This window comes from Capra hircus, chromosome 14 (assembly GCF_001704415.2).
Source record: "Capra hircus breed San Clemente chromosome 14, ASM170441v1, whole genome shotgun sequence".
In the NCBI taxonomy this organism is placed as follows: domain Eukaryota; kingdom Metazoa; phylum Chordata; class Mammalia; order Artiodactyla; family Bovidae; genus Capra; species Capra hircus.
Window position 1 is genome coordinate 52780823 of NC_030821.1, and position 23552 is coordinate 52804374.

General features: G+C 38.9%; 1 protein-coding gene across 1 annotated transcript in view; it reads left to right on the top strand.

Moving 5' to 3' along the window:
• The window catches only part of LOC102191152 (25-hydroxycholesterol 7-alpha-hydroxylase), a 175385-nt gene that overhangs the window by 139440 nt on the left and 12393 nt on the right, over positions 1 to 23552 (top strand). The window contains exons 2-5 of the mRNA XM_018058457.1: positions 3080 to 3216; positions 10723 to 11310; positions 11774 to 11980; positions 21335 to 21510. Of these exons, the coding sequence (XP_017913946.1) occupies positions 3080 to 3216; positions 10723 to 11310; positions 11774 to 11980; positions 21335 to 21510 (1108 nt within the window). The remainder of the gene's footprint in view (positions 1 to 3079; positions 3217 to 10722; positions 11311 to 11773; positions 11981 to 21334; positions 21511 to 23552) is intronic.

Consider the following 23552-nt stretch of genomic DNA (forward strand, 5'->3'; position numbering starts at 1 on the left):
CATTAGAAACCAAGTATTCTTTATTGGTCCACTTTTAAATTTTTATGTGCTGCTTTCTCACCAAAGGGAAATGTCTTTAATGTCTTTTGTATTCTATAGCTATTTTATGTATTTAGATTCTTTTCCACTGTTTGCTTCCAGATAAGTCTGGACCATTCTGGCACTTTGCCTGAACTTTAAGATGTGTCCTACAAGTTGTAAGGAAGACCATATGAGCAGTGATGCTGTGGTCTCTACATAGAACTTGGGATTAATCATTGAGATTCTTTGTAAGCTTTAAGTTGTATAATTTACAGGATATGATCTTGTAGTCTCCAAAATAGTAAAGAAGGTATTTGAGTGTTTATTATTTGAGTGGGGGAAAAAGAGGGATATGGACTGTAGATTTGAGGGGAGAGGTTGGTGACCCACCATCGCTTCAGGACTTGTTCCTCTTAAGCTTTGGAACTGGAGCATCCCCAATAAGCATTAAGCATCCTATCCCTTCACTCAGCAGTGAGCAGTTGGTACTTCATTTTCAAAGTCACAGAGCATGAAAGAGACAGAGAGCCGTGTTTGTGCTGTGCCAGGTGTCAACAGGCCTTTCTGGATCGTGATGATGATGTCTTTCCTCCCTAAATAATTTTTACAAATATAGTGATGAAGACAGATTTCTGTTAACTGTCTTTGAAGGGTCATAGGTTGAACCAGCACTCTAATTTTTTTTCCTGAAAATATGCATAGCTGTGACATGGTATTTAATAGTTAGGACTTCCCTGTAGCTCAGACAATTAAGAACCTGCCTGCAATGCAGGAGACCAGGGTTCAATCCTTGGGTTGGAAAGTTCCTCTGGAGAAGGGAATGGCAATCCACTCCAGTATTCTTGACTGGAGAATCCATGGACAGAGAAGCCTGGCAAGCTACAGTCCGTGGGGTTGCAAAGAGTCAGACATGACTGAGTGACTAACACATACACATTTAATAGCTTGAGGCTTATTTCTACCCAAATGAGCACAGCTGTAAGAAATGATGACCCTCTCATCTTAATAGCAATAAAATGGCTTCCTAATGTGTTTCCCTGCTTTTGAATTTTCAGTTCATTCCTCTGGATTTCCGAGCTCTATCCTTTACCCTCTCGGAAACCCTGTGAAGAATGTACGACTTTTGACCAGATGACAAGCACAGAGGATGAAATCAGTTACATTCAATTATGATATGACAAAAAGCCTTTCAAAATCTTTGTCACAGTGCAGCATTCAAGCAACATTAAACATAACAGAGTAAAAGTAGACCGAGGAAGAGAATTAATATTTTGACAGGAAGTTCTGTGAACTAAATCACTTGCAAATTTCAAAAGAGTCGTTGATGAATAGCTTTGGTCGTTTCTAACTTGGGGGCCTACTTTCCAGTCATATGTGCAATGTCTTCTTATTGATTAATCTTTGGACTTAACTGTTAAACATTATTTTCTTGATACGCTTTTATATTTCTCAAAAAAGCAAGTCTCCATTGCTGAGTTGCATTCAAGAAAATAACAGGGAGTGAGGTGAAGAGTAAGATACACGTTTCTTTTTGGGGAGGGGGTGGTGGGTTTTTTAATTTTTTATTTATCTGTTTATTTACTTATTTATTTGGCTGCATAGGGTCTTAGTTGTGGCACATGGGATCTCCGTTCCGTGGTCAGTAGTGGCAGCAAGCAAGCTTAGTTGCTCTGTGGCATAGGGAATCTTAGTTCCTCAACTGCGTCCCCTGTACTGCAAGGCAGATTCTTAACCACTGGACCCCCAGAGAAGCCCCTAAGACACACGTTTCTATGTTGTGTTCCCTGTCTTCCTATTCTAAGTATATGTGTTTAAACAACAGCTTGTATTTTGTAAATTACTATAAAGATAAATTTTTCAAGTTTAATTCTACCATATTGGGTTGTGGGAAAACAAAAGCTTTTGATAGGGTTAATCTAGCTACATAAAATTCCGTGCTGAGTATGATCATAATCTTGGTCTTTGATTAGATCTGAGCTTGTAATATCTTGTGATTAATCAAAATGGGTTGTATTGTGTGTAGTATAAGTCATCTTCACAGATGGGATGAGGAATCATCAGAGTTCTCTTGAATATTTGTTTTAATCCCTTGTAGGATAAAATGGCTTTGGATTTTTTTTTTTTAACTTTAAATCAGATTGAGTTCACCAAATAAATGACTGAGAAGAAATTTTGAAGTCCAGTTTTGCTAGGATTATGGGTCAGAAAAGAAGAAACTTGGTTTTTAATTCACAATATTTCAATGATTCATTAACATACTTCATATATTTAAAAAATCTAGTAAAATTTAATAAATATTCCTATTTGTTTATAGTTTGAATAAAAATCTTCATAAAAGAATATAAAAAAAACCTTTCATAGGATAAGATTGAGGTTTTTATTGTTTTCAACAACACAAAAGATTTTTCAAGATTAATAATTGCCTCTTCTAATTATTTAATTCCAGTCTAATTGACATCTGATAACAAAGAGCTTTACTTTGGCAACTAAACTACCTGACATCTAACCCCCAGAAGCACAGCAGGAGCGCTCACACGCAAAATGTTTACTGAATGTGTCTGTCATTTCAGCCAATTGAGTCTCACAAGACACAATTTCTCACAAATGTTGCTCACTAAAAACTGTAAATTGAACTGTCTGCCCCAGAGCCACACACATGAAGGGGCTCAATAAATACATGTCTAAGATTATATAAGAATCACTGAATAAAGGGCTTCCCAAGAGGTAAAGAACCCGCCTGCCAATGCAGGAGACATAAGAGACAGGTTCTATCCATGGATTGGGAAGATCCCCAGGAGGAAGAAATGGCAAGCCACTCCAGTGGTCTTACCTGGAGAATCCCATGGACAGAGGAGCCTGGAGAGCTCCAGTCCATAGGGTTGCAAAGCATTGGACATGACTGAAGTGACTTAGCATTCACTGAATAAAAGAATTGGCAAAATAAAAAAGCTGTGAAGTTCTTCCAGTCTACTTCTAGACTGGATAAATGACCCACAGGTGTTAAAATAAGAATGATTTAATTTTTTCTTTTATTTTCTTTCTTCTTTTTTCCCTATAGGAGACGTGGTGAGCCTCCATTGATAAAAGGCTGGCTTCCTTACTTTGGACAAGCCCTGAAATTACAAAAAGATCCTCTGGGTTTCATGACTACTCTTCAAAAGCAGTATGGCGACATTTTCACTCTTCTCCTTGGAGGTAAATGACATTTCTTTTAAGTTCCTTACTTATAATTTCTCACCTATTCTTTAATGTTGTTATATTTTTCTCTAGGCAAAATTGGATTATTTGTATAGTATTTTACTTGCAGAGCAATGCAAAAGAAAACTGTTGCTTTCGAGTGTAGTAATCCTAACGTTAAAAACCAAATTATAGAATTATCTTGAGAGTGCCTGGGGAATACCACTCTCCTATTGTCACATGTTACTGGGTTTGGTTTAGCTTGCCTTTAAGCATTGTTTTTTTAAAAGCCAGAATGCATTGAACAGACTTGGTTTTATGGAGCAGTGTTAGGTTTAGAGAAAATTGATCAGACAATACAGACAGTTCCCATATATGCCCTCTTCTCCCTGGTCATAACGCCCCCTGTTCTGAACATCTTATGCTAATGTGGCACACTTGTGCTAACTGATGTGCCAGTGTGGATACATCGTCAAGTCTGTGGTTTGCTCTGCAGTCCGCTCCTTGTGTTGTCCAGTTCCTTGGGTTTATCCTGTTCCTTTGTGGGTCCTGTTCCAAAATGCATCATGTCATGTATCCGGCATTATGGTGTCACAAGAGTAGTTTCATTGGCCTGAAAAATCCCCCGCATTTCCCCTATTCAATTCTCGCCCCTTTCCCCTGAGCCCCAAGCACCCACAGATCAGGATGCACCTTTTAAGATTATTTATTTATTTGGCTGTGCTGGGTCTTCGTTGCTGCATGGGCTTTTCCCTAGCTGTGGCGAGTGGGGACTGTTCTCTAATTGCGGTGCGCGGCCTTCTCACTGCGGTGGCTTCTCTTGTTGAGGATCACAGGCTCTAGGCCATGCGGGCTTCAGTAGTAGTGGCTCCTGGGCTCAAGAGCACAGGCTCAGTAGTTGTGGTACATGGACTTAGCTGTCCTGCAGCGGGTGGGATCTTCCTAGACCAGGGATCAAACCTGCATCTCCTGCATTGGCAGGCAGATTCTTTACCACTGAGCCACCAGGGAAGCCCACATTTTGGGGGCAGGGGGGCGGCACGCCATGTGGCATGCAGAACTTCCCTGACCAGAGATTGAACCCATGCCTCTTGCCCTGGAAGCAGGGAGTTTTAACCACTGGACCACCAGGGAAGCCCAGAAAATATTTTTAACTTAAAAATATTTTTTATGATTCTAACTTCAAGAAGATGTTTACAAAACAAGAAAAAATATACATGGCAGGATCACTACATAGCCCAACATCATGGTTCTGATGGGAAAAGCTGGAATGTACTCAAATCATCTTCTTTTAAGGCCCAAGCTCTCCCACTGTGTTAGACATCTCTGGGTGCATAACAAACCTCCCCCAGATGTAATGCCTTGAAACAACAACTGGTCTTGCCCAGGTCACTTGTGTGGCTTGAGCCATTTGACTGGGGCTAAATGTCCCAAGATGACCTCATCACATGCCAATTAGGACCTCCTTGTCATCATGATGTTTCATCCTCAAGATGATGTCCTTATGTGGCTGCTGATATTTCAAGAGGATTGGAGGAAAGCTGCAAGGCTTCTCGAGGCCTGGGCTCAGATGTCATAGAACCTTGCTTCCACCACATTCTGTTAGTGTGAGCAGGTCTCAGGCCAACCCAGATTCAAGGCTAAGAAAAGAGACCTCCACTTCTTCCTGGGCAGAGTGGCAGAGTTGCAAAGGAGCACATCTAGAAAGAGCGAAGAAATTTATGGTAGCATGTTCGCTCGCAGTCTTCCCCATTGGCTTATCACCTGGGCTGGCCATTCCTTTTCTTGCTTTTGTCTCCCATGTATGTCTGGGAAGCTGATCTTTAACACTAGATTGTCTACACTCCTCTGCCCTCCTACTTCTGGCTGAGTGTGCAGATAGGAGCTCTGTTTCAGCTCTCTATCACTGGGCTCTGATAACTTTGTTTCTTTCCAAGAAAATTGAAGACAACAGGTATGATCTCACTCAGATCCCCACATACCTATCAAATGCACTGGTGTTTTACAGTGATCCTTACCACCTCCCCATGTTATGTCTGATGCCTCTTCTCAAATCACTCTTAGTATTTCTTTTGTCATACCATTTAATAAATTGTGACTTTATTGTTAACTCACAGTATCTATTTCCCTTCATTATTATCTGACTCCTCTCTTGCCCACATTTAGTTCACAGCTCAGAAAAGATTGATTCACAATAAATATTTAATGAGGAAATTCTCAGTACCTTAGAGCTGATGAAATACTGTAACACATATAAAGGCAATAGTTGGGGCTTCTAGCCTAAGTGAACTATTCATTTCATATTACATGTCTTCACTTAGAAAAAGTAATTCTTGGGGAGGGATAAATTAGGAGTTTGGGATTAACATATACATACCTCTATATATAGGGCTCCCTGGTGGCTCAGACAGTAAAGAATCAGCCTGCAAGGCAGGAGACCCAGGTTCAATCCCTGGGTCTGGAAGATCCCCTGGAGAAGGGAATAATGCAATTCACTCCAGTATTCTTGCCTGGAAAATTCCATGGACAGAGGAGTCTGCCAGGCTACAGTCCACAGGATTGCGAAGAGCTGGACATGACTTGGCTTCATAATACAAAACTATATTCTTCACTTAAAAAAATAATTCTTGGGGAAGGATAAATTAGGAGTTTGGGATTTACATATACACACTACTATATATAAAATAGATAATCCACAGGGACCTTCTGTATAGCACAGGGAACTCAGTCTGAAAAATAATGGATATATGTATAACTGAATCTCTTAAATGCACACCTGAAGCTAACACAACATTGTAAATTAACTATACTCCAATATAAAACAAAAATTAAATTTTAAAAAGTCACTTTTAACTTTAAAAAGTAAACCTTATATTCTAATGAGTAGATACAACAAATTATTGACATTTTCAGTTTTCCTTTCTAATACATTACAAAAATAACCTCAGATGATTAAGCAGAAACTTCAAGGCAGATTAGAATAATTTTATTCACTTTTCAGAAAATAACAAATTTCTGCTGACACTTGATTTCTTCATCTTAATTTCTAATATCTATTGACCATGGTTATGTTTTTAAACTCCACAATAGACAACCAGAGTTGAATACATACTACTACTTCCCTTTGGCTTCTTCCTAGAGTTTGAATAAATCCCTGTCAAGAAATCCTTTTCATGTACGTGCTTCTAATGATCAGTTGGCAAAATAGCTCATTTGGAAAATGTTAAACGGGAAACAGTGTCTCCCACCTTTGTCCCATGATGTGATTTCCCTGAGTATATGTTCTCTCATGATGAGCGAATGATTGTCATCCCCAAAAGTCTCAAGGGACACGAATGTCATCTTAATAAAGAAATTAAAAGGTACATCTTTTCATGGGGAACCACGTAAATTCGTGACCTGTCGCAGAAAATAGTTCTCTAATTGGTTTTGTGTGGTGGTGCAGCGGAATCGTTTTCCCTAGATGTCACCGCAGCGAAGCACCACTGTACATCATTGTCAACAGCTAGCGAAATCTCCCTAATAAGAGCGGGAGGATAATGTGGTCATCCTTACCAAATAAAAATTTGGCTCATAGTCCACTCTTCCAACGAATATTTTCAGCTGGAGATTTTAAAATGGAGAGCCAGGTATATGTGGAGATTAAAAGGTGATAGTAATGGAAAATTTCTATAAAATTGTAGTTTATCTCTTATTTATTGAATAGACATTTCTATTCCAAATAGTCAAATGGTTGTTCTGAATTCCCTTGGAGGTCTTCCTGTACAGCACCAAATATCTGAGATGAAAACATCAAAATTCAAGTTATAATGATCCAGATGTCAAACTTCTTGTGCAGAAGACATCAGAGTGAATTACTTTTTTTTTTTTTTTAACATTTAGTGACATACTTATCATTACGTTGCTTCACCTTCCTAAAAGAAGCAATTTTGCAGGAAGTGAAACGGCTCTTAGGTTAGTAACAGATCATGTGCAGGTTATTCAGGAATGATGGAGTTAATATGTTTATGTTGAGCCAGTTCCTAAAAAAGGAAGACAATGAAATGTTTGGTAAAGAATATATTAAAAAATGTGACCCCATTTCAAATTTACTGCTCAAAAGGATGATTTTGTATATATACATACACACACACATATATATTATTTTGCAGAAGTGAGCCTCATTTTGACATTTATTCTTTGAAATTCTTTAAATCAATATTTTACATCAACTGCTGATAGCTTTCCTTTCTCTTTTGAAAACATGGCAAAAGATATTGTTTCTATCTTGTGATCTTTGTGAACTAGATGAGTTGCCTATTGACACTCAGCATTCACTTACATAAAAGCACACTGGAACAAAAGTTAATTTTGCTCCAAGAATCCATGGCCTTCAGAATAACTTTTCAAATTTCCTTTGTTAAGAAATTTTAATTCATTTTATGAATGTATATGTGTTTTCCTAACTGTCTGATTAAAGATTACAAAGAAACTCTGGTTTTGCATCTCACATTAGCAGATGGTGGACAGATGGTTTAAATTAATATTAATTTTGGAAAACTTAGCTTAAATTGTTTATACTGAAGATTAAAAGTTGGAAAGCCAGCTAGCATCTCCAGTGTTATTAGTACTTCCAAACCCACTTGAAAATTAAAATCCAGAGAATCAAAATGTCTTACTCAGCAGTCCACATCTTATTTGGATAAGAGAGTCAGTAAAGCATAATGCCTTGATATTGAAGAAAATCAGAATAAGAACTGAGAAAAAAATACAGATCCTGGAGTGTAAAGAGCCTTGAAAAGAGGGAGAATTTTATCTACAAATAAATTGCATTAAACTGATCAGTAATTTTTTAAAAAAGAACCTATGTGACAACTGCCTATTAAAAAATAAGCAGTTATTAAAAATCAATTAATACTTGGTTGCTAATCAGACACAGTTTTCCACATTTAGCTTTTACTGTTTTTATTTGATATTAACCTCATAATTTCTTCCCATTTCCTTACCCTCAAGGTGAGATAGAGAAGGGGAGAGAGAGGGAATACATGTGTATTCATGATGAATTATAGATAAAAATCTCTGAAGTACATGAAGCTTCTACTCCAATAAGTCGGTGACTAGTGGCTTCTACTGCCATGACTGAATACAGTTTTGTCTTTCTGCTTAGATTTTGATGAATACAGACAATTGGTAACAAAAAATTCCAACTATTCTCTAAAATTATGTTTTACAAACTGAGCCTTTTATGCATTCTCTGAATTTTAGTGACGAATTTAAAATAAATCTATGAAGGTATGTAGCAAAATCGTTTCATTTAGTGAAAAGAGAAAAGTATGAATCACCACCTGTGAAAATACACAGCCTTGCCTAAAATTATATCTTTTGCAACATAAGAGAATTGACTCTTTTTTTTTCAATTATTCGTCAGGCAGATGCTGGTAATTTTATTTAATTAAGCTGCTATGGTAAAGCAGGTGTCATAAAATATGCCCAAATCCAGTTGAGTCAGTTTTGCTCTCCTGGGGGGTTGGGAATCCAGTTTATTTTGTAGATATAACTTTAGGATCTGATCAGAATGAGTAGTCACTCGAGTTTTACCCTCATTCCTGAATTGGCCCACCTTATTAACTAAATCAAGGGGAAATAGAGTGAATACAATTCAAGTCATATAATTTATTTTTAGGGAAAAAGTTGTAGCACATGTATATTTATGTACACTAAAACTTTAAATTATGCCTTAAGACTGAAAAGCAAAACAATTTATCCTATTTCTAGGATTAAGTGGAAAATTATTCAAAACTTTGTCATAAAACTTGTCCCAAATTGAATTTAATTTCTGTGATGCTGTTTGAGTTATGAGAAATAATAAGTGAGTTGTTTATCTAAGAAAATACACACACACACAAACACACAGAAATGATGACGTGAAGAGCTGAGCACAGATGATCTGACAGTTTCATGTCCAATTATTTATCGTTTTCTAGAAGACAGTAACATAAGCATTACAGTTTGTAGGATCAACTAAATTTCATGTGTGTTCTTGGAAAGGAAGCCTTATTAAAGCTAATATCGAGTATTGAATGCATATGACTTCTCATTAGCAAGAGTCTTGAAGCAACCTTTGAGTGAGAAGGAAAGAGAAGAGTGCCAGGAAAAGCACAGTGTGGGGACTGTTTTCTTATCTAGGCTCTGCCACTAAAAAATGGCAACACAATCCTGGCCTTTAGCTTCTCCTGACCTTCTTTCACTGGTAAATGCCCAGGGTGGTGGCGGCGGCAGGTTGCACCCAGGAATCTCCAGGGTCCCTGCCAGTTTTGAGAGCTAGACCGTAGTGTGAGTGTGTGCCTTAGTGGTGCTGCTGGTGTTGCAGTGCAGTCACTTAGTCGTGTCCAGCGCTTTGCGACCCCATGGACTGCAGCACACCAGGCTTCCCTGTCCTTCTATCTCCCGGAGTTTGCTCAGACTCATAGCCATTGAGTCAATGATGCCATCCAACCATCTTACCCTCTGTCACCCTCTTTTCCTCCTGCCCTCAGTCTTTCCCGGCCTCAGGGTCTTTTCGAATGAGGCAGCTCTTTTGCATCAGACGGCCAGGTTCCTTAGTGTGCCTTCTTATAAGAACCACTTGAAAGACTTGTAGGTCCCATCTCGGAGCCACCTGTTCTTTTAACCAGCACCTTAACTCTGGACCAATATATGGAAAATGCCAAATGTCACCTCCTGAAAGAACGCTTGTTGATCACTCCAGGCAGACAGAAGCAGATTCCACCCTTGCTGCTGCTCTTCGTTGTGTCCCCGCCTCTGCTCTCTTACTGTCCATAATGATGCAGGGGTTCCTTTACATCTTTATCTTAAGAGGAAAGAGATTCAGCCAAGTACCTGGATGTCAATAAATGTCAAGTAAATTCATGAAAGCTTGAATGGATGGGTTCTAGTTTTGGAATCTTCTTTGGATCACAGATCAGTATGATACTTTAGACATGTTAGTGAATCTCCCTGACCTACTATACTCTCATCTATAAAAATGAAAACATTGGTATTTGTGACTTGTTCGTGTTGAATTAGATGTTCATTTGTGAGTACTTGCTTCACACCAAATCTTCATTTCAGTTAAAATAATTGTATTTAATCAAAGCTAAGATAATATACTTTACCAATTTGAATTGTTTGTTTTCTGATTCTATTATTGAGGAAAAATATGAGAAATGTTTAAGTAATGAATGTTGAGACTATTTAAAAGATAACTTAAATATCTTGGTAGTTCATTAAAATAAAATATGAAGAATAAGCTATCTTTTTGAAAGTTATTAAGAATTTCAGAATATTTAACTTCAAACTTCTAGGCTTCTCCTACTATCTTCCATTTTAAAAGGAAACATGTAGTGGAGTTTTGAATCAAATAGATTTTTATTGTACTTTGCATCTTTTGAGATATGAGTTATTAAGGTCTTTCTAATTTTGAGTAGGATATTCTCAAATTTCAGATATCTTGTTTTCTTTTGTTGTATGGCCACATGAATTCATGTTCTCATTTATTTCTTTTAGGAAAGTATATAACATTTATCCTGGATCCTTTCCACTACACGTCAGTGGCAAAAAATCAAAAATTAAGCTTTCAAATATTTACTAATAAATTCTTAAAGAGAGTATTTTCTATCAAAAAGATGATAACAGATTCTGACCTCATCGACGAGATTCATAGTACCTATCAATTTTTACAAGGGAAGCATTTGGACATACTGATGGAAAGCACAATGCAGAATCTGAAACAAGTTTTTGAACCCCAACTTTTAAAAACCACAAGCTGGAACACGGAATATTTGTTGCCATTCTGCAACTCAGTGATATTCGAAACGACATTTACAACCATATATGGAAATGTTCTTGCTGATGATAAGAAAACATTTATTACTGAGTTAAAAGATGATTTTTTAAAATTTGATGAAAAATTCACACGTTTAGCATCAGGCATACCCATTGAGCTTCTAGGAAACCTCAAGTCTGTTCGAACTAAACTGATAAAAGACTTGACAATAGAAAGCTTAGCTAAGTTACAAGGACTATCTGAAGTTGTTCAAAGAAGGAATGATATCCTGGAGAAATACTATATGCCCAAGGACACTGAAATAGGAGGTAAGAAACTTCTGAATGATAACTTGTCTAAAATAAAATAATTTACAATAGACCTTTGAAATAAAAAGACAAAATGGCGACCTTGAGAATTTTTATGCTCTTTCTAATTGGCTAATGATAAAATGTTTTACTCTGAAACAACCCTTTGTGATAATTGATTTTTTTTTTTTTTTTTGCTGAGATGGTAATGCAAGATACTTAATGGTGATAATGAGAAAGAGTATAACTAAGCTGCATTTACTCCCCTTATCTCGCTCCCTCCTCCCCTCCCCCACCACACACACATTACATTTTAAACTATTCTCATTAAGCAGAAAATTAGACTTCAGAAGCCTATTGGTCCTCATTAGCATGCACTGATCCTTGGCTGGGTCTGTGTCCTAACATCTTTTAATTAGCACACTGCAAATCTAATCAGTGTAATAAACGCTATTAATCTTCCTTTTCACTTATTTTCTCCCAGCACATCATTTAGGCTTGCTCTGGGCCTCTGTGACAAACACTGTTCCAACCATGTTCTGGGCAATGTATTACCTTCTACGGCACCCGAAAGCTATGGCCGTGCTGCGTGACGAAATTGACCATTTGCTGCAGTCAACAGGTCAAAAGAAAGGGCCTGGATTTTCCATCTACCTCACCAGAGAACAATTGGACAGCCTGGTCTACCTTGGTAATTTATTTTTATCTGTTATGAAGAAAAGAAGGTACCTCTCTGCAAACTCAGTTTATCACTCAAAGCTGTTTACCAAGAGGTGGAGGACACAGCTGCCTAATTGACATAATAACACCCATTTACATCAATTATAAATTATGTAGTTTATAGCTGTAGATGCTCTCATTGCATGTAAACATTAAGGCCTAGGTAATTAACTATGTAAGGTAAGCAAAAGGCTAAACCAAAGCTTTGCAATTATTTGAAAAAAAAAAAAAAGTTTATGCCTATTAAGTCATTTGATTCTGAGCATCTGTTAGTGTGCTAATGCTTTCCAAACACTGCAGTAGTATCTTAACAAGAAAGGTATTTGGGATTGAAAAAGAAAGTATTTCAAACAGGCAGCTTCTGTGTAAAACATACTTACTTTTCCCTAAAATGGTGTCTTTTTTAGGCAGAGATTAGGATGTCATGTACAGCTTACAGTGTATGATTCTCCAAAACTTAGTAAGTGATTTTCCCTGGAAATTCACGATTTAAACATACTTGGGGAAGAAAAAAAAAATGAAGGAAGAAAAGGAGGGAGTGAAGGAGGGAAAAGAGCAGGCTACAACTACAGATTACCTCATGTGAAATGTCCATGTTTTATAAAAGAGTCACTGATTCATGAGATATGTGTGGTCACCCTTTCAGATATGTTTGAAGTCAGAAGTGGCTAAGTTGCTTTTAAACATCTCTGTAGGTTTGTAGGCCAGTAACAATGAGCATTTGATGACAGTGGATTCTCCTTTCCCAGTTTTGATAAGATGACTATCATCATGTGAATAAATTTTAATTCCCAAAGTTAAATTCCTCATCAGCAAATTATTCTGTTTTTTTTTTTTTCCTGTATTGACCTTTCTTCCTGTAGCTTTCTTTACACTATATTCCAGGCCTCTTTGGACAAAGATGTTTGTTGTTTCACTCCTTTGACAATGTAACAATTATTTTAGCCTACATTAGTCTACATTTTTTTCATATTTAAAAAATATGTTCCAGGTTCTTTGATGGGAACTTCTGAGAGTAGAGGCCCTACAGGTCTTGATCAGTGTTGACCATCAGTTGACATTAAAAAGACTGGTCCAAGTGTTTGAGAGATTGTTCCCCCTGGTTAGGATAAGGCCCATCAGAGGAAATAGCAGGAAGCTTGCCTTGTAGTGACAGTTGGCTAGCTTATTCAGTCATGCTGTTTTTAGCATACATTATCAAAGTAATTTTATATTTGCTTGGAGAAGGAAAATAACCCCAGCATTATTAAAATATGAACATTATTATATTTTTCTTTTTCAGAATTACTGGGGACCAAATGCACAAATGGGGCTTCCCTGGTAGCTTAGATGGTTAAGTATTTGCCTGCAATTCAGGAGACCTGGGTTTGTTCCTTGGGTTGGGAACGCCACCTGGAAATGGGAATGGCTACCCACTCCAGTATTCTTGCCTGGAGAATCCCATGGACAGAGGAGCCTGGCGGCTATAGTCCATGGGGTCACAAAGAATCAGACCTGACTGAGCGGCTAACACCCTTCCTTCAAATGCACAAAATTTACATCAAGTTCTGGGTAGTTGCTTTCACATGGATCTATAGTATTTTCTGGGTAGAAGATTTATGGTTCGTATGAAGATCAAGGTTGCATTTCCCATAAATTCAAGTAATTTATATTGCATTTTATGAAGCAGATCATATATACCAGGAAATAAAGCAAATAAACTTTACGGAATATGTGTTTGTGTCCAGTACAATTTAGTTGAAATTCATCAGCTCTCTTTTTACTCTCAACTTCTCACTATTCAAAGAAAAGATTATTTTAAAATTGTGCTATTAGAGCTGACGGGGCTTTTCAGGTGACTCAGTGGTAAAGAATGCGCCTTCCAATGCAGGAAATGTGGGTTTGATACCTGGGTCAGGAAGATCCCCTGGAGGAGGAAATGGCAACCCACTCCATTATCCTTGCCTGGAAAACAGCATGAACAGAGGAGCATGGTAGTCTGTAGTCTATGGGATCCCAAAGAGTTGGAAATGACTTAGCGACTGAACAACAACAACATTAGAGCAGGCAAGTTTAAATTTATTTGAGCAGAAGAAACGGCAAGTTCCAGAGCCATAACTGGGGCCACTAAAGTCCATCACTAGAGTAGAGACCTGATCATTCACTTTTCATCAATGAATGGACCACCACCAACCCCAAATGCCTGGAGATCCACCTGAGTACAGGCAGCACCTTCAGCGATCCAGAAGGTCGACTTTGTTCATCACAGCCTCAGGTACCAGCAGAGGCCAGTGTTGCTCATTACTAGAATTGAATCTTCTAGAAAATCGGGTCCATTTTTTTTCTTTTTCCAGATGACAGTTTAATGCAGATTGAAGCAATTTCTTTAATATGAACAGTCCCAGAACAGATGACCTCTGTATCTAGTCATAACTGTATCATGGGTAGCTCTATCAGAAGGGTATGAACTATAAGCTGAAAGGCAGGATTTACAGAATTAACTATTTACAGTGCACTTCATGGACTGAGTGTATGTGCATCTCATCTCCTTAAGAAAAGAGTTTTATGTATTCTAAATATAATTTCTTTAAAGATAGATATCTTGAATTTTTATTATTGTAAGAAAGAGGATCACAAGGATGAAAGGAATGCTAATTTAGTTTTAAACCAGGAAGGAAAATTTTTATATTAGTAGAACATGCAGAGGGAAGGGAGTTTTTTAAAAAATATTTTAATTTATTTAGTTGTTTGCTGCACAGGGTCTTAGTTGTGTCATGCAAGACTGTTTCTTGTGGCATTCATGTGCAGTAGTTGTGGTGCATGGGTTACTTGCCTGTGGGATCTGAGTTCCCCAACCAGGGATCAAACCCATGTCCTCTACATTGCAAGACAGATTCTTGACCACTGGACTACAGGAAAGTCCTCAAAGGAGTTTTTTTTTTTTTTTTTTAATTTGTCCAAACAAAGAGGGGAGAGGAGTTCTTTGTATCTTGATTCATCAAAGCCAGCTGTGATGTGCACGTAGAAGAGACCAGAAAATGTGAGCTAGAAGGTGATAGAGTTAACTATATTCTTAATTTCAGAGTGAGACAGTATGAATGACAATATTAATAATTATTATTTTATTATGTAGCAGACTAATTAGCTTACTTCATCAAGTATTAACTTGCTTATATACCTGTAAGTAAACTCAAGTATAACTTATCTAATCCTCAAGTATATTATCTTCATTAATTGTTGGGTAACAAGGTGCAGAAAGATTAGTTAACCAATCTAAATCATACAACTAGATAGTGGCAGAGCCTGAAATTAATGTCAGGTCCGCCTAATTTCAATGCCAATCCATAAACATTGTCAACTCAGGGAAAAATGCTCTAGAAATGTACCAAGACCTTGACCATTTCACAGGGATATATATCATGAATTCTCAAATGCAGTTGGGTTTGAGGGTAAGGTTGGGGTTAGAGGTTCACATTATAATTTTGTGGTTTTTTTCCTAATAAAAATTTTTTTTTATTTTAGAGTAGTATTAGATTTGCAGAATAGTTACAAAGACAATACCCATATACCTCACACACACACAGTTTGCCTCACTATTAACATCGAGAAGGCAATGGCCCCCCACTCCAGTACTCTTGCCTGGAAAATCCCAAGGACGGAGGAGCCTGGAAGGGTGTAGGCCATGGGGTCGCTGAGGGTCGGACACGAAAGCGAGTGACTTCACTTTCACTTTTCACTTTCATGCATTGGAGAAGGAAATGGCAGCCCACTCCAGTGTTCTTGCCTGGAGAATCCCAGGGACTGGGGAGCCTGGTGGGCTGCTGTCTATGGGGTTGCACAGAGTCGGACACGACTGAAGCGACTTAGCAGCAGCAGTGATGTATTATGTTTGTCATAACTGTGGGTGTTATTTTGAAAAAGCTTATTCATTATTTTAAAAAATAGTGTATTTTAAGAATTAATAGTGTCTATAATTTAAACAGCAATAATAAAGTTTAACAAAATCCTCTCTTCCAGTGGGGCTATACAGGAGGTACAAATTCTACTTCATGTTAGAAATTTCCAACTGGTGGAGGGGAGAGAGGCATCTCCCACAAGGTGTACACCAGAAATAAGTGATGGTAATTTTGTAAGTAACACAAGGAGACAGTGGTTAAAAAGTGAAAAACACTGGTTTAGATGTTTATCAAGTTTTCAACTCAGCACAAAGCAAAGAGGGCTAGATAATATAATGAATGGTGGAAACAGGTGTTGAAAGGATTGAAAGGGAATTTTAAAGAGAATGCAGATTATTGTACATAGGTCCACACATCAACTGCGTAAGAATAGGATAAGGAAAGAGATGAGTGGCCCGGCAGAGGAGGGTTTAGGTTCAGAGTCATAGTTCTCAGGAACTTTCCTGGTGGTCCAGTGGTTAACACTCCATGCTTTGAAGACAGGGGTATGGGTTTGATCCCTGGTTGGGGAACTAAGATCCCATGTGCTTCTGCTTTTGGAATCATCTGCAGAGCTTAAAAAAATACTCACACCTGGTCCCACCCTCAAAGGTTCTGATTTCAATGGTGAGAGTACAGGCTGATGGCTTTATAAGCTCTCAAGGGGACTCAAATGTGCAACTAAGGTTCAAAACCATGAATGTAAAGGTTTTCTTAATGCAGTGGTTCTGACGCCATTGGCCTGAGATAGAGGTTTTTTTTTTTTTAAACCACCTCAGGTGATTGTAAGCAAGCCGTCAGAGTCGATACTTCTGGGACATCAGAAAGCTTAGCACAAGTCCATGGTGATATTACTTCAAAAACTTGTTGTTCGTATGCATCCAACAAAATATTAATAGAAGTGTGGTATCTAGGGCAGACAAAGTAATTCCTGTCTACTTTCCCAGCTGAAATAGCACACCCAGCTCTGCCACATTTTAAGAGGCACGTTGACTAATTGACTTAAAGATTAAAGGCTGTTATCATCTCTGACATACAATTTAAAAATGACATGATCATTAACATGTCAAATCTTTAACATAAACAAATCTTTAAATATTTTTAAAGGGCTGTTATATATAAAAGAGATTCAAAATTTTTTGCCTTTGTGTTTTCTAAAGGGAGGATAATGTCAGCCAATACGGAAAATAACTTGCTAACTAAATGGACTTTCAGAATACCATCATTGGAGTTATCCAATCAGAAATTTAACAGTGTCTTCGGTAGGACCCTGGGGAACATCCATAATCTCTGTTCTCTTTTCCACCAACAGCAGTGGCCCAGTGTCCTGAGCAGAGAAGGACCTCGATAGTCTATTTATTGACTCTATGAATGTTGAATTTACATTTCTGTGTTTTAGCAGTGAACCAAAAGCTGTGTCTGCAGTGCAGAGTGAAAGTAGGCATGCGTACTGATTCAGATTTATTTTTAACTTTACTTAAAATATACAATTGTTGAGCCAAAAAGTAGTTATTTGGCTTCAGATGATCTGATGATGATAGTGTCTTATTTATTCAATAGCTTCTCACCTGTCTTAAAGGCAGTTACATAAAAACTGGCACGTACATCTGTAGTCTCACTCCATTTCTCAGTCTTCTAGAACACTATCTGCAGAGCCCCCCATCCCCTTTCCTGTCTACCTTCTTTTTAAAGACCATCCCAGCCCATTTCAGCAGAGGCTGGCTGTTATTTCACTCCAGCCATCATTGCTATCCACCGATCACCATGGCTAATCAGATGGTGTGACAGTCTGCACCAATCATTAAGATGACCCAAATTAACAGCCTGGCCATGTCACAGTACATTCATTCCACACATCCAGACATGGCCTAAGTGTGAGGCAGAAACTTGGATGTGCTTGTTTGTGTTTGCATTGTAACATGCATTATTGATTGTCATAAGCGGCTTCAGCACTTTAAATCTGCAAATGAGAATCATCTGTCAATTATTACAGCCAGAATTGAGATCTGAGGGCAGAAGAGAATGTGTATATATCTTTTTCTACCTGCATTTCCTTTTCTTTACCATTTTCTTTCCCAGTCACATTTTAGCTCAACATACTCCTCAGCTTTTTGTTTAGAAAAGATACTTAATCAGAATATTTTTATATCCTACAAATAGAAACAAATCTCTCCTAGTCAAGTGAAGGAGACAGGGCAGGCTCAGAATTATAAGTTCATTGTGGGAATTCTGCAGTCTAATTTCCTGGGGATACTGGTCAGTAAAATTCAGTTCTTCATAAAACATCAGGAGCCTTATTGTATTCACAATTGCAATTGTTGGCACCTTGCAGTGGCTGGTATAAATGATCCTCCAAATATTTGCATTCTTGATAGCCATTTCTCTACAGTGCATTTAGTAAGTAGAGGGTCCTATTACCTGCTAAATGTAAGTATAAATTAACAACCCATTATGCACAATAAGTTTTATAAAACATTTACAGATAGAGATCACATTTAATTAAAATTAACTTGCCTATGAAAGCCAAGTGCACTAATGATCACAATGACCTTTTATTACCTGCAGTCCCTTGTTTTGGCTGGAATGATTGACAGCTTGCTGTTTGGCTACCATGTTGAATTTCAGCTGACAAGACTTTTCATTTTAACTCAATTTGCCCGCCTATCACAAGCTGGTGGCAGGCCAGACCCAAGTCACCCAGCTTTGCCTCAGCAGCTTGCTCTAGTTCTCATTAGTACGCATTTATTCAGTGGAAATTGGAAGACAAATGCTTGAAGGCATGTGAACTAAGTATAGCAAATTAGGTTTAAAGACTGAATATTTATAAGTGTATGGAAAGTTGTGTGTTTTTTTTTTTTTTAATTCTAGAGCGAATTGAGAACTGAGTGCTAGCTTTGGTATAAAAGAAATGAAGATAGAAGGGGGGAAGGAAGATTCTAAGAATAACAATACTATCAGGTTTTTCTTTCCATTTTGGCAATATGTAAACTCTCTCTGACAACACCTTCTCAAACCAACCTGGCCCCTCTTTCGTGGAGTGCTTGCACAATGAAGTTTAGCACCTCGAGTGTGAGAAGGGGGAAAAAATGAGGGTCATGTTCATCTGTTGCTTGGTTATCCCTTGGTATGTTTTCAATTGCCTTGTTTGTTCGGCACTAGCACAGAAACAGATGTTGCTCTGGCGTGTAGGATAATTTACTCTACCTCCTGGTGCGGCATGGACGGCCTCCCAAGGCCCAGCTGGTCTGTCAGTGGCACTGGCTGGTGTCTGCTCAACTATGACAACTACAAGTCGAGGCTGCAATTTTTTTTTTTTTAATTGTGCAGTTGTCATTCTTCTCAACGTATAGCCCTGCCCGTGTTCTTCCTGGGGCCGGTAGCAAGGCTATGGCTTTTGTGTCTGTACCTTGTGACGCAGAGCCATGGAAGCCCCCCTCTCCTCTGAGGATAATAATGTTCATGACTTTGTGTCCTCTGATGATGATCACATGACCGCGCAGACCCAGAGCCAGCCTCATCTCACGCACATAACTGGTACTGGAAGGTAAAACAGATTTGTCATTTGCGATCCAACCGCTAAGCCACACTTTGGGCTCCATTATTGTGATTAACTTCCGCCTAAGATACGCTTGCCCGATTGTCATTTGTGATCCTGCGGTGGCCGCAAGCTGCCACGCTTCCCCCAGAGCACATCAGCCAATGGGATTTGACCATGCTATTCGGACCGTTCGATGCCTGCCCCGTCACAGTGGCCAGCCCGCAATTTCTGTGCTTTTATGTTTCTACCTCCCGCACCCCTGCTGGACCGGGTGGGTGCCCAGCTCTGCTGCATATGTCAGCTACCATCTCACACCACAAGCTGAAATGATGCTGCGCTGCTGTTGATTCAGCAAGAGCCAGCAGCAGCACATGGGAAGCTGACCCTTGCTTTGCACCATGGAAATGTTGGTCGCTGGTGTCCTGCCAGCTGAAATCCGTCGTGTCAGGTGCCTTGTGGCTATCTGCAGTAGAGTCCCCGTTCCAAAACCAAAGTTCTTTTCTGGCCTCATCACCAACAAAGCGATTTGACTCTGCCTGATTATAATAACGAAGGCAGTCTAAAAGAATATGCACGGTCTCACTGTGCGTCACATCGAATCACCACACTGGCCACACAGAGCTGACCGCAGCCTCATTTCTTTAGACAAATGCATGCTTAGGGAAAAACCTCCTGGGAGAAGGTCCCGAAAGCTGTTAGATATCCCCATGCAAGCTGTGCATAGATTTCAATTTTCGGGAAATAGCATTTATTTTTATTTGTTTGGCTGATGCAAGCCCTCCCTGAGTGGCCTGCTTCTATCATCTAATAATTAGTCATTCTACATTTCAGAGCTTTACTGAACACTAAGAACCTGGGCTCTGTGTGTGTGTGTGTGTGAGATTCTCAACTGCAAGCCATAAACACAACCATTTGTTACCATGTGGAGGAGGGAGAAACGCTCAATTTGGAGCTCTTCTTTCACATTGCTGATTAGAAAGAATCAAGCTTTTTATTCTAGGACCCATTCGCGCTGGTGAAAACATAGTCAGTTTTGATTATGAAGGCAGAGATGCAGACCTAGACAGCAGCTACATGCTGATGTGCATGCTATCAGAATGATTTATGCAAATTATGCATATTATTCCCAAAGGAATTCCTCCTCAAACTGCCAGGATAAATTGCCGGAAATTAGCCATAAAATCTGTCGTGCTAGGAGCAAAAGGTGAAGGCCACTGGGAAAGCAAGGACATACAGCTTCTGGAATCTTCCAGGTTATGATGGTGGCTATTATTTTCCCTGGATGCCACGGAGAAATCTGGTTTTCTTCTGAATACTCTCAAAGTATTTTCCCTTTGAAAATTTTCCAGCAAATGCTGACTCACATTTTATTTACAGCTAGCATAAAAGAAATTAAGTGTTAAGCTGTCTCAGAAAGCACTACTACAATTATTTTACTATTAACTGCCTAAGTGGATATTAAATGCCTAAGCCTGGCTTTGAAGGCATCGCTGTTCTTCAGAAGGTTGGTGAAATAACTCACCAGGGGTGTACTTTAACTGGGATATGATTTTAATTTCCAAAGTGTGTACCCCAACACAGCTTTCCTGTCTTGCAGATCAATCTTTCCTACGAAAAGTCCTAATTAATGACTTTCTGTCCCAGTACAGCAGAGTTGTGACTTGCCTGTGAAATGCCCCACAGTCTCACCCCTCCCCTCCTCCTCTCCCATCCAGAGCCCGCACTGGCTCCCTCTTGCTGCTCGATGGATCTGATTGGGAAAGGATTTCCCTGTCAATTGAACTTATTGGTAACGAGCTTTGATGGTTAAATGAGAGTACTTTTCAAGAGCAGTCTTATTCTAATAAAAATGATGCTTACTTGTTTCTTTCAGAAAGTACCATTCTTGAGGTTTTGCGACTCTGCTCCTTTTCTGGCATCTTTCGTTTCGTTCAAGAGGACTTGACACTTCACTTAGAGAGCCAGGACTGCTGTCTGCGAAAGGGAGACTTTGTCGTCATCTTTCCTCCCATCTTACACCACGACCCTGAAATCTTTGAAGCTCCAGAAGTAAGTAAACATCCAGCCAGCATCGCTCCCTCTTAGATGCTGCAAGCACATTCCTTCCCTCATGGTCTCTCTTTCTTTTGCCACCTTGTTCCAGGAAGAATTTGAGAGAGCTTAATGACTCCAGTTTTTCCTTCCAATGGAAACATCATCCTATTTACTGAGAGGTTCTCTTAAGGACCTCTCTTTCAAAGGTTTTGTGATCTATAAATAAAAATACGGAGATGAGACTAAACTCTAGTTTCATCAAGTGAAATGAACATTGATACCATGATGGACACTATTCACTTTAGGCCAGAATTAAGTCTTGCATGGCAGAGATGTGTTACAAAACCCTGGAGGGCTAGCTATTGACAGGTCACTTAGAGAATAAACATTGGTAGACTGTTCTGCTAAGTGTTTCCAGTGTGGGCTTGACTGTCCCAGAGTCCGATACCATCACTGCTACAGTTAAGCTCTCTACTTTTTCACCTCTTACTAAAGGCATGTGCCCCTCTTGATCAATTAAGATGGCACTGTGAACTTGAGATTGTAAAGCTGCTGCTCACGGGTGAAGCTCTGAGGGTAATTGTGTCATCTTCTTGTATTTTTTTCTGAAGCTGGAGTTAATGAATATCAAAGACTGGAAATTAATCCACCCTGGCTCATCCCTTAATACCACTTCAGAGGTTCACCACCTGCATGCAAATTGCAAGCAGTCATCTTCTGCCTGTGCTTCTCAGGGAGCCAGGTTGTTGCTGCAGTGGTTTTTATATGTTAAATGCCATGTTTCAAAGAGAAACTTCCATGCGCTTTCTGAGCAGTTTAGAGCTGAACCATTTCTAAACCCAGTTTCTAAGGTGTTTAACAGCCAGGCTGGTTTAAAATCTGGTTGTATTTTGGAAATTAATTAGAAAGGGACAGACTTCAAATGTAATGAGATAGTTTACATTTATTTAATCAGCAAAGACAAAATTTCCTAAGTGAGGGGAGAATATACGTATAGTTTCTGTGTGTTTCAAAAGAGGTCTTACTTAACTAATGATGGCAAATCAGAAGTTGGGTATTAGTGAGTGAATGAACATTGTGCAGACAACAAGCTTCATCTCTATATTTATAAATATAAAAAAAATTCCACACATAGTTAGGTGTCCAATAAATAAGCAAGTAAATAGCTAATCTTTGAAAAATACTTTAAAATTTGAAAATAGTTTCATTTCTATCTACAATTTTTAATTTAATTTCCACTTGTATTTTTACTTTATGATTATTCCACTGTCATTAAATTTACCATTCATGTCATGATAGTAAAATCAACATTCAAGTCATCAACAAATAATAAATGTTTACCCAACCACAACTGTCATTAAGAATCTCTGGGCGCCTCCTCGTCTGTATCCCCAGCCTTACCCCAGTGAATTAGACTCATGGGTTAGACTTTTAGGAAGTTAAACATCTTATGGAAAAACCCAAACAAAATTTTTGGTCAACCTAGTATCAAAGGTAAACATTGGAAGTGTGCTCAATTATATTTTTTCTGTACAATGCTAAATAGCAATTCCCAAACTATACATAATAAATAGTAGTCAGAAGGGTTTCAGTTCAGTTCAGTTCAGTCACTCAGTTGTGTCCAACTCTTTGCGACCCCATGAATCACAGCATACCAGGCCTCCCTGTCCATCACCAACGCCTGGAGGTCACTCAGACTCATGTCCATCGAGTCCGTGATGCCACCCAGCCATCTCATCCTCTGTCGTCCCCTTCTCCTCCTGCCCCCAATCCCTCCCAGCATCAGAGTCTTTTCCAATGAGTCAACTCTTCACATGAGGTGGCCAAAGTACTGGAGTTTCAGCTTTAGCATCATTCCTTCCAAAGAAATCCCGGGGCTGATCTCCTTCAGAATGGACTGGTTGGATCTTGCAGTCCAAGGGACTCTCAAGAGTCTTCTCCAACACCACAGTTCAAAAGCATCAATTCTTCGGCGCTCTGCCTTCTTCACAGTCCAACTCTCACATCCATACATGACCACAGGAAAAACCATTTGCCTCATACTAAATTGGTGGGAA